At 35.8% G+C, this 14,840-nt stretch overlaps 1 protein-coding gene and 2 long non-coding RNA genes across 3 annotated transcripts in view; all 3 read right to left on the bottom strand.

Annotated features, from left to right (window-relative positions):
* Window positions 1-144, bottom strand: part of si:ch73-359m17.6 — a 2,534-nt gene extending 2,390 nt beyond the window's left edge. Inside the window, exon 1 of the long non-coding RNA XR_015517253.2 lies at window positions 1-144. This exon is cut by the window's left edge and continues 62 nt beyond it. This is a non-coding gene — a long non-coding RNA (si:ch73-359m17.6).
* Window positions 145-2,869: 2,725 nt separating this feature from the next.
* si:ch73-359m17.5 lies at window positions 2,870-4,296 on the bottom strand. The gene is made up of 2 exons (XR_015517252.1): window positions 4,160-4,296; window positions 2,870-3,325 (listed from the first exon to the last, which is right to left on the bottom strand). It is a non-coding gene; the product is annotated as a si:ch73-359m17.5 (long non-coding RNA).
* Window positions 4,297-4,813: 517 nt separating this feature from the next.
* Window positions 4,814-12,847, bottom strand: LOC147832691 (uncharacterized). The gene is made up of 2 exons (XM_087296137.1): window positions 12,427-12,847; window positions 4,814-7,830 (listed from the first exon to the last, which is right to left on the bottom strand). Exons 1-2 carry the CDS (start codon window positions 12,466-12,468, stop codon window positions 7,417-7,419), a joined length of 456 nt encoding a protein of 151 aa, XP_087152263.1. The 5' UTR covers window positions 12,469-12,847; the 3' UTR covers window positions 4,814-7,416.
* Window positions 12,848-14,840: the final 1,993 nt, after the last annotated feature.

Raw genomic sequence — 14,840 nt, forward strand, 5'->3', positions numbered from 1 at the left:
TGATGTGATGATGGTGATGATGATGAGGATGAGCTGCTGTTTGTGCTGATCTGAGATCTGTGTTCAGACTCTGGCAGAAACACATTCATCAGGAAGCTTTTATACTCACAGCAACAGCCAATCAGCTGCCAGCATATTATTATTCTGCATATAAATGAACAGTTCATGACTAGATGATCAACTGTTGTCAATTTTTTACATGTTTTATAACTGAGAGGTTATTTTAAACACAATTTTGACATAATAGTTTTAATTACTAATTTATTTTATCTTTGCCATGATAAGAGGACAATATTTTACTGATTATTTTGCAAGACATTATTCAGCTTAGTGACATTTAAAGGCTTAATTAAACAAGTTATTAGGACAACAGTGTTTTTTTCTGAATAAGAAAAATGATTTGTTATGGGGGGTAATAATATTGACCACAGCAGTTTATACTTAAATAATATTATAATATATTTTATTCATTCATTCAAGTTTCTTCAGCTAAGTCCGTTTATTCATCAGAGCCTACCACAGCAAAATTAACCATCAACTATTCCAGCATATGTTTTACACAGGGAATGCCTTTCCAGCTGCAACCCAGTACTGGGAAACACCCATAAACACTCATTCTCACACACACACACACACACACTCATACACTACGGCCAGTTTAGTTGATCAGTTCCCCTATAGCGCATGTGTTTGGACTGTGGGGGAAACTGGACCACCCGGAGGAAACCCACGCCAACACGGGAAGAACATGCAAACTCCACACAGAAACACCAACTGACCCAGCCGAGACTCAAACCAGAGACCTTCTTGCTGTGAGGCCACTGAGCCACCGTGTCGCTCTTCCTCCATGTATTGAATTCTTAATTTTAATAAGTTATTGTGTTTTCTAAAAATAAATTTGAGCATTTAAAACATCTGAAAAAGCCACTTTTGATATTTGATGTGATTAAAAATACTGTAAATGACATTTTGTATTTTAAATATGGATGAAACATCAGCTGTAGTGCACAGAATACATGTGTTTGACAATAATTACATTTTAGTCAACTCCGTAATCCAAAGACAATGTAAACGTCGCTTATTTAAAAACTAAACAATAAAGCAGCAATGTTTATTCTGCTTCCCCATTGTCAGATTATTTTGCTTGATTTAATGAAAAACTCATTTAATTTTGACACATTATTTGTGAAAACAACACTATATTTATTACTCATCTAGAAAATGCTTCTTCATTTCAGAAAGTTTTTATATTTAGACCAGAAACAAGACAAAAGCTCCAAGAAACAAAAGCTTGTTGTGCAGTGTAAACATGCACAGAATTAAATAAGACATGAGAGATGAACAACCCTGATTTCCTCTGGTGGATGCGTCACACACGTGCATAGCTGACCAGTGTATTTCACTTTCATTTTACTGTCGGACCAGCCTTTTGTTTACAGTAAAGCACAGCATTTGTGGTTTGTGTTGTTTTCACATCTATTCCACTATAGACACACTGAAACGCACACAGAAACACACTGAAGTACACACACACTCAGGCCTGTAGCCAGCCTATGGAAAAGTGTGGTTCTTTTTTCTCAAAAAGGCGGGTATTTTTGCATTATTCTCCTCAATTTCTATCAAATGATGAGGTTGAAATACTGCATGTTAGTGTAACGGAGGCCAGCTAGTGTAGTGCTGTGCAGGTAAATCTCACTCCTCTGACCTCTAAAGGTGCTCTAGCGACAGACACTAGAGGTCATGGTCTTTAGCCTCCTTGTTAGAGCAACTGACTCCCATGTGGAAGGTCTCCGGTTAGATCCCAGCTCGGAGTCGGTTGTGTGGCGTCGGACCGGCGGGGTTACTTTAGTGACACTTTAAGCACTGATCTTTGCTGGATCTGCTTGTTGGATGGTGATCATAATCACACTTTTTTATGCAACAGAAATATTTCCTACAATTTTGTTGAAGTGCTCAGCATGCTCTATTATCTATAATTTTTATCATATTATTTATTTGTTATTTATACTATATTGATTTATTGAAATTCTGTTTCTCTTAAAGCCTTCTTCTATCAGTTATTTTTACAATAAATGATGACATACCGTCAAAAATGGGACAAATGAGGAGCCAAATTCTGGACCAAATGCCCACTGGCTACGGCCCTCACACAGTGTTTGGTGTTCTGGGTGGTTGCCATGGTGTTGCAAGAAAGTTTCTGGGGTGCTTTGAGTGGTTGCTAGGTCGTTACTAAGACTTTGCCAGGTGGTTGCTTGGGGATGTTGAGTGTTTGCTGTTTTGTGTGGTTCTAAGTGTGTTCTAAGTGGTTTCGCTGGTGTTCTGGGTGGTTGCTAAGGCATTGCAAGGCAGTTGCTAGGGTGCTCTGAGTGGTTGCTTGGGTTTATGGAGTGCTTAGGGCTCATAGGGTGTTCTGAGTCATGGCATTGGTGTTCTCTGTGGTTGCTAAGACAGTTGCTAGTTTGCTATGAGTGATTGCGAGGGTGTTGTGAGTGGTTGCTATGTGGTTGATCAGAGTGGTTCCTTTCCTATGGTGTTCTAAATGATAGTTTTGGTATTCTGGGTGGTTGCTAAGGCATTGTGGGGCAGTTGCAAGGGCGTTCTGACTGGTTGCTAAAGTGTTGCTTAAATGTTGCTATGAAGCAGTTGCTAAGATGTTGTGAGTGGTTGCTAAGGTATTGCTAGCTGGTTGTTAGGGTATTGTGAGTGGTTTCTGAGGTGTTGTGCTTTACTTTGATTGGGAGATGTCTAATGTATGATCATCCTTTATACTGATATAACTGATATATTGATATATTGTCTGATATATTCTCAGCTGTATCAGTCACTAAGCAAAACTCATTTACTCTAACACCAGTACAAGTACAGAGAGTTCCGTTATTAACACTACATGCTTGTTTATTCAGTCATACAGTAATTACAGTAAATAACAAATGAATGCAGTATAATCAGCTTGTAAACACACAGAATAAATGTTTCAGATTAACATTTGAGAATCAGTCACAGTCCAAATTTTTTATGAAAATGGCTTTAATTTCTTATAGTTTACAGTATTCATGTCTAATATTAATTCCAGTAGTTAACCCTTCATGAAAAAACAGCATTAGAAAGAGAAGAGGAGCCGAATCTGCAGGTTTTCTCAGGGCCACCAGAGAAACACGGAGACTGGAAGCACCAGCAGGTGGATCGGAGCCATCAGGACCGAAAGACCATTGGTGGAGTTGTATGTGGAATTGCTGATCGATATAGTAGCTCTAGTTGTAGTAGCTGTAGAAACTGTCGAAGCTGGAGAAACTGATGTAGTAGATGTGCTTGAGGGGGGTTGTGTCTTTATTTATGCAACAAGAAGACAGTATGGACAGTGTGTTAGACAAAAACACTGGTGACTGTTTCTACTTCCTGTTTTTCTGATCTGACGAATATTCAAATCATCATTTAAATATCAAATGTGGTTCTGCATTAATATTGTTTTTATATCCGCATCTATGCATAAAATCCTTACACTGACACTAAAAGTCACTTTGTTAAACCGTAGAGTTGAATTTTCAACATCAGAAGTGGACAACAGATCAACATAATGCAATTCGCAACCGCACCTGAAGACAAAACACACTAAATATGGAGCAGTTTCTTGTTTTTTTACAGTGTAGCTGAAATGGGTTGTTGTAATTCAATGTTGCATCATCAAATGTGGACCAATCCAACTGTTGAGTTGTGTCATTTACATTTAAACATTAAGTATATTTGACTTGACATTGTGTTACAGCAACACAGCATTGTTGTTTAGCATACAGTGCTGTATAAACTTTATTTCTAGTGTTTTTATATGCGCTTGGTAAGGAGAAAATATGTAACAACTAAACGTGACAATTGTTCAGACTTTATCAGATCAACAGCTCAATTCATCCTTATCTCTATGGTGCTTTTATGATGTAGATTAGGAAAAGCAGATTAACAGAGAGGAATAAAAGATTTATAAAATTAGCCTAATAATGTTTCAGATCATAGAACATAGCACATAAATAATAAACAGTTACATTTCAAAACACAAGCAGGACTGCACTCTTCATTTTCAGTACTTTGATGATGCAGGGATGTGCAGTTTTATACGTTTAAATTATCGTCAAGTAATTTATCATTTAAATTAATATTAGTGAATTACCTGAGCATTCGCTAGAGTCTGAAGAGTCGCCACCAGCAGAGCGAGAGCCAGAATCTTCATCATGATGTGATGATGATAAAGATGATGATGGTGAGCTGCTGTTTGTGCTGATCTGAGATCTGTGTTCAGACGCTCTGGCAGAAACACATTCATCAGGAAGCTTTTATACTCACAGCAACAGCCAATCAGCTGCCAGCATATTATTATTCTGCATATATAACAGGTCATGACTAGATGATCAGCTCCTCCACTCAAATTATTATTGTTTTAATTGTGATTCTTTCATAACAGAGAGGTTTTAAACACATATTTAGACAATAGTTTTAATAACTGATGAAAGCATAATATCTTACTAGTTATTCTGTGACATTTAAAGGGTTAACTAAGTTGTTGGACAGTATATACAGTCAACATTAGAAGTGAATTAAAACCTTTAATCAAAATAGTCCTAAAGCTCTTAAAGAACACCTAAATAAATAATAAAAACTGCTGGTTTCACTAACTACTAAAACGAACCATTTATCACTAAAAACATGTAGTTTACTGACTGTATACTCATTAATTGTCATCTGAAAACTTTAAAATTATTGGCCAGTGTTCTTTAAACCACTAGATTTCACACATTTGACAGCAAAAAGCTTCAGAAAAAAAATTATCAACACCAAAATTCAGATATTTTATTTCAAAGTCATGCAGTACACATGTAGCATTGTGTGTGTTAACGCCAGCATATGTGTATATTACTAACAATGGCAGACAGAGATCTGTCTTCCTCATAGAAATCAGTGAGTGTGAAGCAGCAGGCGGAAATATTACAGGAACGTTCAGATATTATGATCAACTCACATTAAACCTGGAGGAAAGCAAACTCAGGTGTGTGCAAATAATTCAACATTACATCAAAAAAAAAAAAAACGAGATGAAAGCAAACTACACTGTAATGTTGCTGGATTATGTGCAGTTTTTGTGGTTTTGACAGAGACCGTGACGGCATGTTCAGAAAATACAGCATGAAAATGAAGTTTGTTTCCTGCACGTAACATAAGATACCGCTAGAGATTTGCATTTTGCTTTAAGCGAAAAATACGGACATTAAAATGTGCTGCATGTCTTCTGTTTTACAGTGCTTTGTAACGTGAGATTGCTTTAGAAATACACAGAAAATCCAGATAAATCTAAAGTTTATGAATTGCCAGTTTCAGGATACTACTAATCTGAAAAAAGTAAACATATTAAATCAATTTACTAACATATTACTTGATCAATTTACTAAATCAATGTACTCATTAAACACATAAGAAGAACCCAAAAATCTAAAATCCACATCCTTTACTCTTAGTTAAGTGGTTGTACACTTTTCATTTTTTGTTTTGTTTTGTTTGTTTTTTTGTTGTTGAACAGAAAACAAGATAATCAGAAGAATGCTTAGGGGGGAAGGCAGCCATGGTACTTACAAAGAAGAACAAAATTACTATGATAGTCAATGGCATTTCTTTCTGCTTTCCTTTCAGTGTTTTTATGTGAAAAATCTGTTTTATACTGTGAGCTGAGTAATATAATCTGGATAATCTAATCAGATTACAAATATTAAGTACTTGTAATTAGAGGAAACTTCTGTTTTAATACTGTAATCAGACTACAGTTACTTTAATGGATTACATTATCACATATTATTTACACAAGGGCAACAACTTGTTCATAATTCATTGCTTCTGCTCATTTTTTTTCTTTTTTTCCTATGTATTTATACATAATAACATATTGTTGATTATTTTCTTGTATTGTTGCCGTTTTCTAAATGTATTTACTTTAAAAACATGACTCCAAGTAGTCGTATTACATTACCATTAATGTGTAATAAAAGTCATCTAAACGTAATCCAAAAGTATTCATATTACATTACTAATAATGTGTAATAAAAGTAATCTAAATGTAATCCAAAAGTAATCATATTACGTTGTTAATAATGTGTAATAAATGTAATCCAAATATAATCCAAAAGTAGTTATGTTAAGTTACTATTAATGTGTAATAAAAGTAATCTAAATGTAATCCAAAAGTGATCATATTACGTTGTTAATAATGTGTAATAAAAGTAATCTAAATGTAATCCAAAAGTAGTACGATTATGTTACTATTAATGTGTAATAAAAGTAATCTAAATGTAATCCAAAAGTAGTCATATTACGTTACTATTAATGTCTAATAAAAGTAATCCAAATGTAATCCAAAAGCAGTTAGATAATGTTGCCATTAATGAGTGGTAAAGTAATCTAAACAAAGTACAAAATTACAAAAAAAAAGAGTACAAGATTTGTCATATTACATATCTATAAATGTGTAATAAAAGTAATCTAAATGTAAAGTGATAGATTGCATTATCATAAATGTGTAATAAGTAATCTAAATGTAATCCAAAAGTAACCATTTAACATTAGTGTTAATGTGGAATAAAAGTAACCTAAATGTAATCCAAAAGTAGTCATATTACGGTACTATTAATGGCTAATAAAAGTAGCCTAAATGTAATCCAAAAGTAGTAAGAGTATATTACAATTAATGTGTAATAAAGTAATCAAAATACAATAAACATTTTCTCATGTTACATACTTATAAATGTGTAATAAATGTTATCAAAATGTAATCCAAAAGTAGTCAGATTATGCTACATTAATGTGTGATAAAGTCATCTAATGTTATCTAAAAGCAATCATAATACATTACTATTAATGTCTAGTAAAAGTAATTTAAATGTAATCCAAAAGCAGTCAGATTATGTTGTCATTAATGAAAGTAATCTAAATATAGTTCAAGATTTGTCATTATACATATTTATAATTGTGCAATAAAAGTAATCTAAAAGTAATTCATAGGTAGTCAGATTACATTTCCATTTATGTGTAACAAATGTAATCTAAATGTAATCTATAAGTAGTCTGATTGTGTTACCATAGCTGTGCCATAAATGTAATCTAAATTTAAATCAAAAGTAGTCATATTGCATTATCTTAATTGTGCAAGGAAAGTAATTTAAATGTAATCTAAAAGTAGTCAAATGACACAACCAATAATATATAAAAGTAATCCAAAAATAGTCTAATTATGAATGTGTGATCTAAGAGTTCATATTACTGACTACAAAAGTGATCATGTGATTAGTAACTGATTACAGGTCGTCAGTAATCCCCCCAGCTCTGATTATAGTTAAACAGAGGTTAATTATAGGACAAATATTGGCTGAAGTGATTGATTATTGATTAAACAGTGAGCATTGTAAGGAGCAGAGCAGTGATTGACAGGTGGAGGTGCAGATGGATGGTGGAGGCGGAGCCGTGAGGAGGCCTGGAGGTGGAGCTGGGGGAGGATCCTGTGGGGAAGGGGCCCGGTAGGGAGGGGACAGGTGGTGAGGCGGGGCCAGGGCCTGGATTGGGTTTCTCTGTGGTCCTGTAGGGGACGCTAGTGAGCGATGATCTGCTGGAAAAGACCGTGGTGCTGCTGGGACTCGCAGACACTGTGATCGTAGTGCTGCTGTTCACTCCAGCTGATGTAGTGGCGCTAGCACCAACACCAACACCGACGCCAACACCAACACCGACACTGGAGGACGAAGAAGAGTTTGTGGATGTTTCAGAGCCGATGTTAATGCTGCTGATGGCCTTCACTGATCCACTCTGAGAAACACACACAAACATCAGCTTCAGAGACACGTCAGGGGATTAGCAGAGCTGGGGGAAGTGAGATATATAAGTTATGTACGTGACTTATTTAATAATAATATTTATTTTTAAGTAATTGGTGAAGTTATTATAGTTAGTATAGTTAAAAAGTTGAAAGTAAAGTTAGTATAGCATTAATTTAAGGTGCTGTATGTGAGCTTTTGACTCTTCTAAAGTGTAAAAGCATCATAATATGTGTGCAGATATTTCAGAAACATGCTCAGAAACATGTTATTTCACAACATTCCTGTTAATCTGAAACAAAAAAACTGAATTCAGACATTCAGCTGTGAAGTTACCTTTCAGAATGGCTGTCTTTGTTTTGGTCTCTTTAACTCGCCCAATGCCAGTTTAATTATATTTCAGCAGCCCGGGTTGCCAGATGGTGGAAAACAGCATATTTCATTCATTCATTTATTCATTCAGAAAGGCTCTTAAAGTATGCGTCCGTGACCGAAATGCGACCTCCGCTGGACAACAGACTCCGAAATGAGATGCAGATTCAGAGTTCCACATGAGGTTATTAATAAGCAAATAATATAAATATTATGTGTAAACATTCGGTGAGCAGGTCACATTGTAACACCGTGTCTTAACAACATGCAATATGGCGAGATACACAGTGATGAGCAGTTTGGCTATTTGTACCAGACAAAACACGACAGAAATGTAAACACAGCCATTCAGAAGCACAGAACAGTGCCCTCACTGCACTCCAGCACAATGCTAAGCTTTCTAATCTGTTTAATACATATTAACCCTCTTTAACATGATTAAATGCACATGCTAAATCCCTGATATGTGTTTAGTTCTTTATTTTATTCTCCCCCACATGGAAAGAACCTATATAAAAATATGTTATTCATAAAATTGGCCATTTTCCTATGTAAATATATAGGTTCTTTCCGTGTGTTCCAGATCTGAGCTGAACTATCTGCTGCTGCTTTCAGTAGTATGGTCAGGTGAAATGGCATTCAGACTCATATTATTAGCATTTAACACTGAATACAGCACATGAGCTGTATCTGAGCTGATCATTGTCAGTTTTCTGTTGTTCAGCTGTGAGGAATAGAAGCCGTTTCTAATATATCAGTTTGAGGTGTTGATCAGGACAAAAACTCCTTTTACAATGGAAAATCTGCCTTCTGTCGGGTGTCGTTGCTTTTATTGAGGACACAGATAATATCAGTCACTCCTGTCCTCAATCTGGCAACCTGCGCTCGTGTTTGTTTTGATGCAGGAGTGCAATACCTAGTTCAACCACTGGGTGTCAAACTGACATACTGCACCTTTAAAAAAAGATGAAGTCATATTATTTTAGTTACTTTTTTAGAAATGTAGTGTGAGTGACTATATTTTTATTATTTAGCTTTTAAAAAATAAATAGCTGAACTAAAAAAAAAATCTGGCACTGATGAGAGTATGCAGAAACAGACAGACAGCAGGATGGCTCTGGCTTACATTTCTGCAATGCTGGAAGTATTCTGATTATCCTGAACACATGAAGAAAAGGAAAAGGCCATTATAGTGTCAATCACACTGATTTTATTGAGCTAATAAGACCAAAAGAACAAAAGCCGCAAACATGCTGTTAACAGTTATTAATCTATACAGCATGAAGAGCTCTGGGTCTGCAAGCTCTTGAAAGATAACATTATCCTATACAGTATTACAATCTGATGTGTTTAAAGACATATGAAGGTTAATCAGTGTGTTGTTCATTGCAGAGCTCCTCTATTAAGAAAAAATAAGGAAAAACCCTGCAAGATCTGAAAGAGATCAAGCTTCAGCAAAGGTGTAACACAACTCAACTCAAGTCAAAAGTAACAGAGTACATTACTTATCATAAAGAGTAACTCAGTAACTCAACTTTTCGGGAGTAACTCAATACTGTAATGCATTACTTTCAAAGGTAACTTTGCCCAACACTGCTCATTAGAAACATCCAGAAGAACTGGACACTCATGTTATAGTCAGCATGAGAATTACATTTAAAAGAGTTTGAGGAGGGCGACGGGGGGACGCAGTGGGTAGCACGTTAGCCTCACAGCAAGAAGGTTGCTGGTTCGAACCTCGGCTGGGTCAGTTGGTGTTTCTGTTGTCTGTGTGGAGTTTGCATGTTCTCCCCATGTTGGCATGGGTTTCCTCCGGGTGCTTCGGTTTCCCCCACAAGTCCAAAGACATGTGTTACAGGGGAATTGGGTATGATAAAATTGACCGTAGTGTATGTGTGTGTGTGTGTGTGTGTGTGTGTGTGTGTGTGTGTGTGTGTGTGTGTGTGTGTGTGTGTGTGTGTGTGTGAATGAGAGTGTATGGGTGTTTCCCAGTGATGGGCTGCAGCAGGAAGGGCATCCTCTGTGTAAAACATATGCTAGATAAGTTGGCAGTTCATTCCACTGTGGTGACACCATATTAATAAAGGGACTAAGCCGAAAAGAGAATGAATGAATGAATGAATGAGAGTTTGGGGAGCTTTCATAACATGTATTCTTAGCCACGCCCCTCTTACCATTTGTTTGCTATGAGGCAATGATTCGCAAAATCAAAGCTCCGCCCCCTACTTAATCTTCAGCTTCAGTTGAAAGTTCATCAACATACTGGAATAAAAGTCTCTGCAACTTTTATGCAAATTTTAATGATAAATATTAATAATGCAAATAATGAGATAAATAATGAGGGCATCACTGTGGCTCAGCAGGAAGATCGCTGGTTCGAGTCCCGGCTGGGTCAGTCAAAATGCTGAGATTGCATCGCTCAGAGATGCAATGTCAGACACAATGCACTCAACGGAGCTAGTGGCATCACTGTCAGGGGTGGAGTTAGGGGTGGGGTTAGGTGAGCACATTGAAAAGCACTGGATGCAGCTCAGATTGTATCTACACCGAGTTCGCAGCCAGAACCCTCTTGGCTCAGTTGGTGGAATAGTTGGCGGTTCATTTCGCTGTGGTGACCCCTGATAAATAAGCCGAAGGAAAATTAATGGATAAAATATTAATTTGACCACTGTCAATGCAGCAGTGACCCTACTAGTGACCCTACATGTGTGTGTGTGTGTCAGCTGCAGGTCAATGTGTCTCTGCTCTTCTGCTGTTTCCTGCAGCCTCAGGCATCTCTCTCCCTCTCTCTCTCTCTCTCTCTCCCTCTTTTCTGTCTTTGATCTGTGTTTAATGAGTGTTTTTATCTTCTCTCTCTCCGTCTGAACTCTTCCTGCCTCCAGAAGCTGATCACACACGATTAATCATGATTGGCTGCAGGTTTAATGGCCTGTGATTTCCGCATTTCTCTCTTTATTTGGATAAAGCGTCTGCTGATTGAACTGATCCGCATGTAAATCAATGTTTTTAGGTAGTTCATAGTAATTTGTTGAGGATTTCTTTAGCTGAGGAATTTGCTTCATAGAGATCAGAAAAAAATATTGCATAACATTATTAATATTTAAAGCAGCAGTATTTTCTGAATATAGACGGTTCTTCAGAAATCAGTATATATGATCAATTGATTTATCATTATCAGTTATGAAAACTATGACATTTATTTATTTATTTTTAACACTGATACACAACAAATCTGTGTGTTTTAACCCAACGTTGGGTAAAATATAAACAAATTTTTAATAGACCACTTTTATTAATTCAATTTAAATGGCTTGAGTGTTGAGTTTCTCCTGATTTGACCCAGTTTTTCTCATTCATTTTCCTTCGGCTTAGTCCGTTTATTCCTCAGAGGTTGCCACAGCAGAATGAACTGCCAACTATTCCAGGATATGTTTTCAGCTGAATCCCTTCCAGCCGCAACCCAGTCCTGGGAAACACCCATTCACACACACACACACACACACACACACACTCAAAAACTACGGCCAGTTTAGTTGATCAGTTCCCCTATAGCGCATGTGTTTGGACTGTGGGGGAAACCGGAGCACCCAGAGAGCCAACATGGGGAGAACATGCAAACTCCACACAGAAACACCAACTGACCCAGCCAGGACTAGAAGGAATGACCTTCTTGCTGTGAGGCCATAGTGCTAACCACTGAGCCATCTTGTGGCCCTATTTGACCCAGTGTTGTGTTAAAATAACCCAGTAATTTGTACATTGTTCACTTAATTTTTCAGGATTTAAAAAATGTTTATAAAACAAGATTTATTCATTTTTTGTAATACTATAATTGTATTTTTTATTAAATTAATGCATTATTGCTGATTAAATGTAAGAGTTAATTTGTACAATTAATAAATAATAAAAATAATATATATACAGTGCTCTATATAAATGAGTTGACCTCTGACAGATCTTTCTTTTACAGTAATAATCTCTTCAGAATGATTTACAGTAATGTATTTGTGCAAATGCATTAGATTAGTCAGTATCAAAGAATATGCATTTTCAAAAGGGGGTGTGCTCATATTTATATCATTTATATATATATATATATATATATATATATATATATATATATATATATATATATATATATATATATATATATATATATATATATATATATATATATATTATAAGCAGCAGTTTAATATATGTAATATGTTCTCACCTGTACTGTGCAGAGCAGCAGGGTTATCCAAAAGAGTCTCATCGCGACAGTGTTCAGGATACAGCAGATGTGTGTGTGTGTGTGAGCCCAGCTCTTTATATCACCTCTTTAAACTGATTGGGGACATTGCAATATGCAAAATGACCCTTGAGTAGCTCCCACATGAAAAAAAATCGTAAAGCACACCAAAATAGTGTATATTACTGTATATATATTATCGTATTTACAACTGTATGTTCTGCTCCAGCATATTAATGTTGCATTAATTATAGTGACCTGATAAACGAATAAACATTGTAATATACTTAAGTTTCACTACAGTAACATGTTGTGTATTGCAGTATAATATACATTATAGTTGTAGAAAACTACAGTGCTCATTTGTTTACATTACTGTAGTTGTTTTGTTTCCATAGCAACTGTAGAATCACCACAACAGATCAATTACTATAGTTGTTGTGTTACCATGGCAACTGTAGAATCACCACAACAGATTGATTATTATCATTGTTGTGTTTTCATAGAAACTGTAGAATCACCACAACAGATCAATTACTATAGTATGTGGCGGCCCCTGATGAATAAAGGGTCAAAGTCATAAATAAAATAAATGAATGAATGTTTATTTCATGTAAAGGTAATGAACATTATGAACACATGGAAACGTCTTACAGAATTTTACATACAAAACTTCTTTAAATGCAAGTAATTTGAAATGCCTTAAGAAAATAATCAGAATGAGAGAAAATATGGATGAAATAATGAGCATTAAGTTCATGTCAGAATGACACTTATTTAAAACTGTGCTTATTACAATATATAAAAGAATAAGTGATCATGCTTGATATTTGGAGCTTAATTTAAAAAAAAAACTTTACAAAACTTGTATTTATTGAAAAAGCATTCATGATAAGAATAAAAGTAAAGCATCAGTGATCATTAAAATGTGTTTCTGTTTTAAAAGATACAAATATTTGTATTACTAAATGTGTAAAATCCAATGTTTTGAAGGATAATGGTGAAAAATAAAGAATTCAGATGAACATTAATGAGGTTTTGGTCAACTTGTGATCCTTCAAAAGAGTTTTAAAATGAGAAAGTATTATATATAATATGATAAATCAAATATTATATATAAATAATATAGTAGAAAAAGCTTAGAGAAAATATCTGTTATATAGTTTGCTAAAACACACACACTCACTCGTGGATTGCAGTTGCTTTAGTGATGATAGTTTAGTCAAAATAATCTATAATTTGTGGAAATAGCCATTAGGTAAAAATGTCCCAAGTGTTAGGTAGGTTTGCATGTAAACAAACACACTCTCAAATGTGGTAAATGTAGTGTAAAGTGTCCGTCACACTGCTGTGGGCTGAGTTATCTAAGCCCATTCACTTCACACTGTAAACAAATACACTACATTCAGCTTCAATACATCAATGCATGCTGAAATACCAGATCAATAACGTGTGTGTGTGTGTGTGTGTGTGTGTGTGTGTGTGTGTGTGTGTGTGTGTGTGTGTGTGTGTGTGTGTGTGTGTGTGTGTGTGTGTGTGTGTGTGTGTGTGTGTGTGTGTGTGTGTGTGTGTGTGTGTGTGTGTAATTATAGATGGCCGTTTCAGGGTTGAAAATGTACCCTATTAATGGATAACTGAAATGTTTTATTCCTTATATTATAGGTGATGTTTTATTTGTTTTAAAATATTGAATGACTCTGTCCTGCATATTCTGTTAATTATTTCTCATAGTCATGAATTATGTTTTGTGTATCTCTGTTCTCAGGTCAGTTCAGCATGTGGACACAATACATCATTTATTAAAGCAGAGTTTCCTTCTGTCCTTAATTCAGGAAATGATATGAGTAAATGAATAACAATAATTTAAATGTGCTCTGTATTTGCTCTCCCTCAAGGAGTTTCTTCTGTTGAACACTAAAGAAGATATTTTGAAGAATGCTGAAAACCTGAAATCATAACAACAAAGCAACAAACTAAAATTACAGGGAGTTATTAAATCACAAAAAATGCACATAAGAAAATGATTCCAAATTATATATTTAAGGGCGTTACGGTGGCGCAGTGGATAGCACAATCACCTCACAGCAAGAAGGTCTCTGGTTTGAGTCCCGGCTGGATCAGTTGGTGTTTCTGTGTGGAGTTTGCATGTTCTCCCCGTGTTGGTGTGGGTTTCCTCCGGGTGCTCCGGTTTCCCCCACAGTCCAAACACATGCGCTATAGGAATGTGTGTGTGTGTGTGTGTGTGTGTGTGTGTGTGTGTGTGTGTGTGTGTGTGTGTGTGTGTGTGTGTGTGTGTGTGTGAGAGAGAGAGAGAAAATGAGTGTGTATGGGTGTTTCCCAGTGATGGGTTGCGGCTGGAAGGGCATCTACTGCATAAAACATATGCTGGATAAGTT

This window comes from Danio rerio, chromosome 19 (assembly GCF_052040795.2).
Source record: "Danio rerio strain M-AB ecotype USA chromosome 19, GRCz13ab, whole genome shotgun sequence".
In the NCBI taxonomy this organism is placed as follows: Eukaryota; Metazoa; Chordata; class Actinopteri; order Cypriniformes; family Danionidae; genus Danio; species Danio rerio.

Excerpts from the sequence above, each read along its gene's own strand:
- LOC147832691 (XM_087296137.1), bottom strand. The coding sequence starts at position 12,468 with ATGAGACTCTTTTGGATAACCCTGCTGCTCTGCACAGTACAG. Across the intron at positions 7,831-12,426 it reads TGCTGCTCTGCACAGTACAG|AGTGGATCAGTGAAGGCCAT; the intron begins GTGAGAACATAT and ends TGTGTTTCTCAG.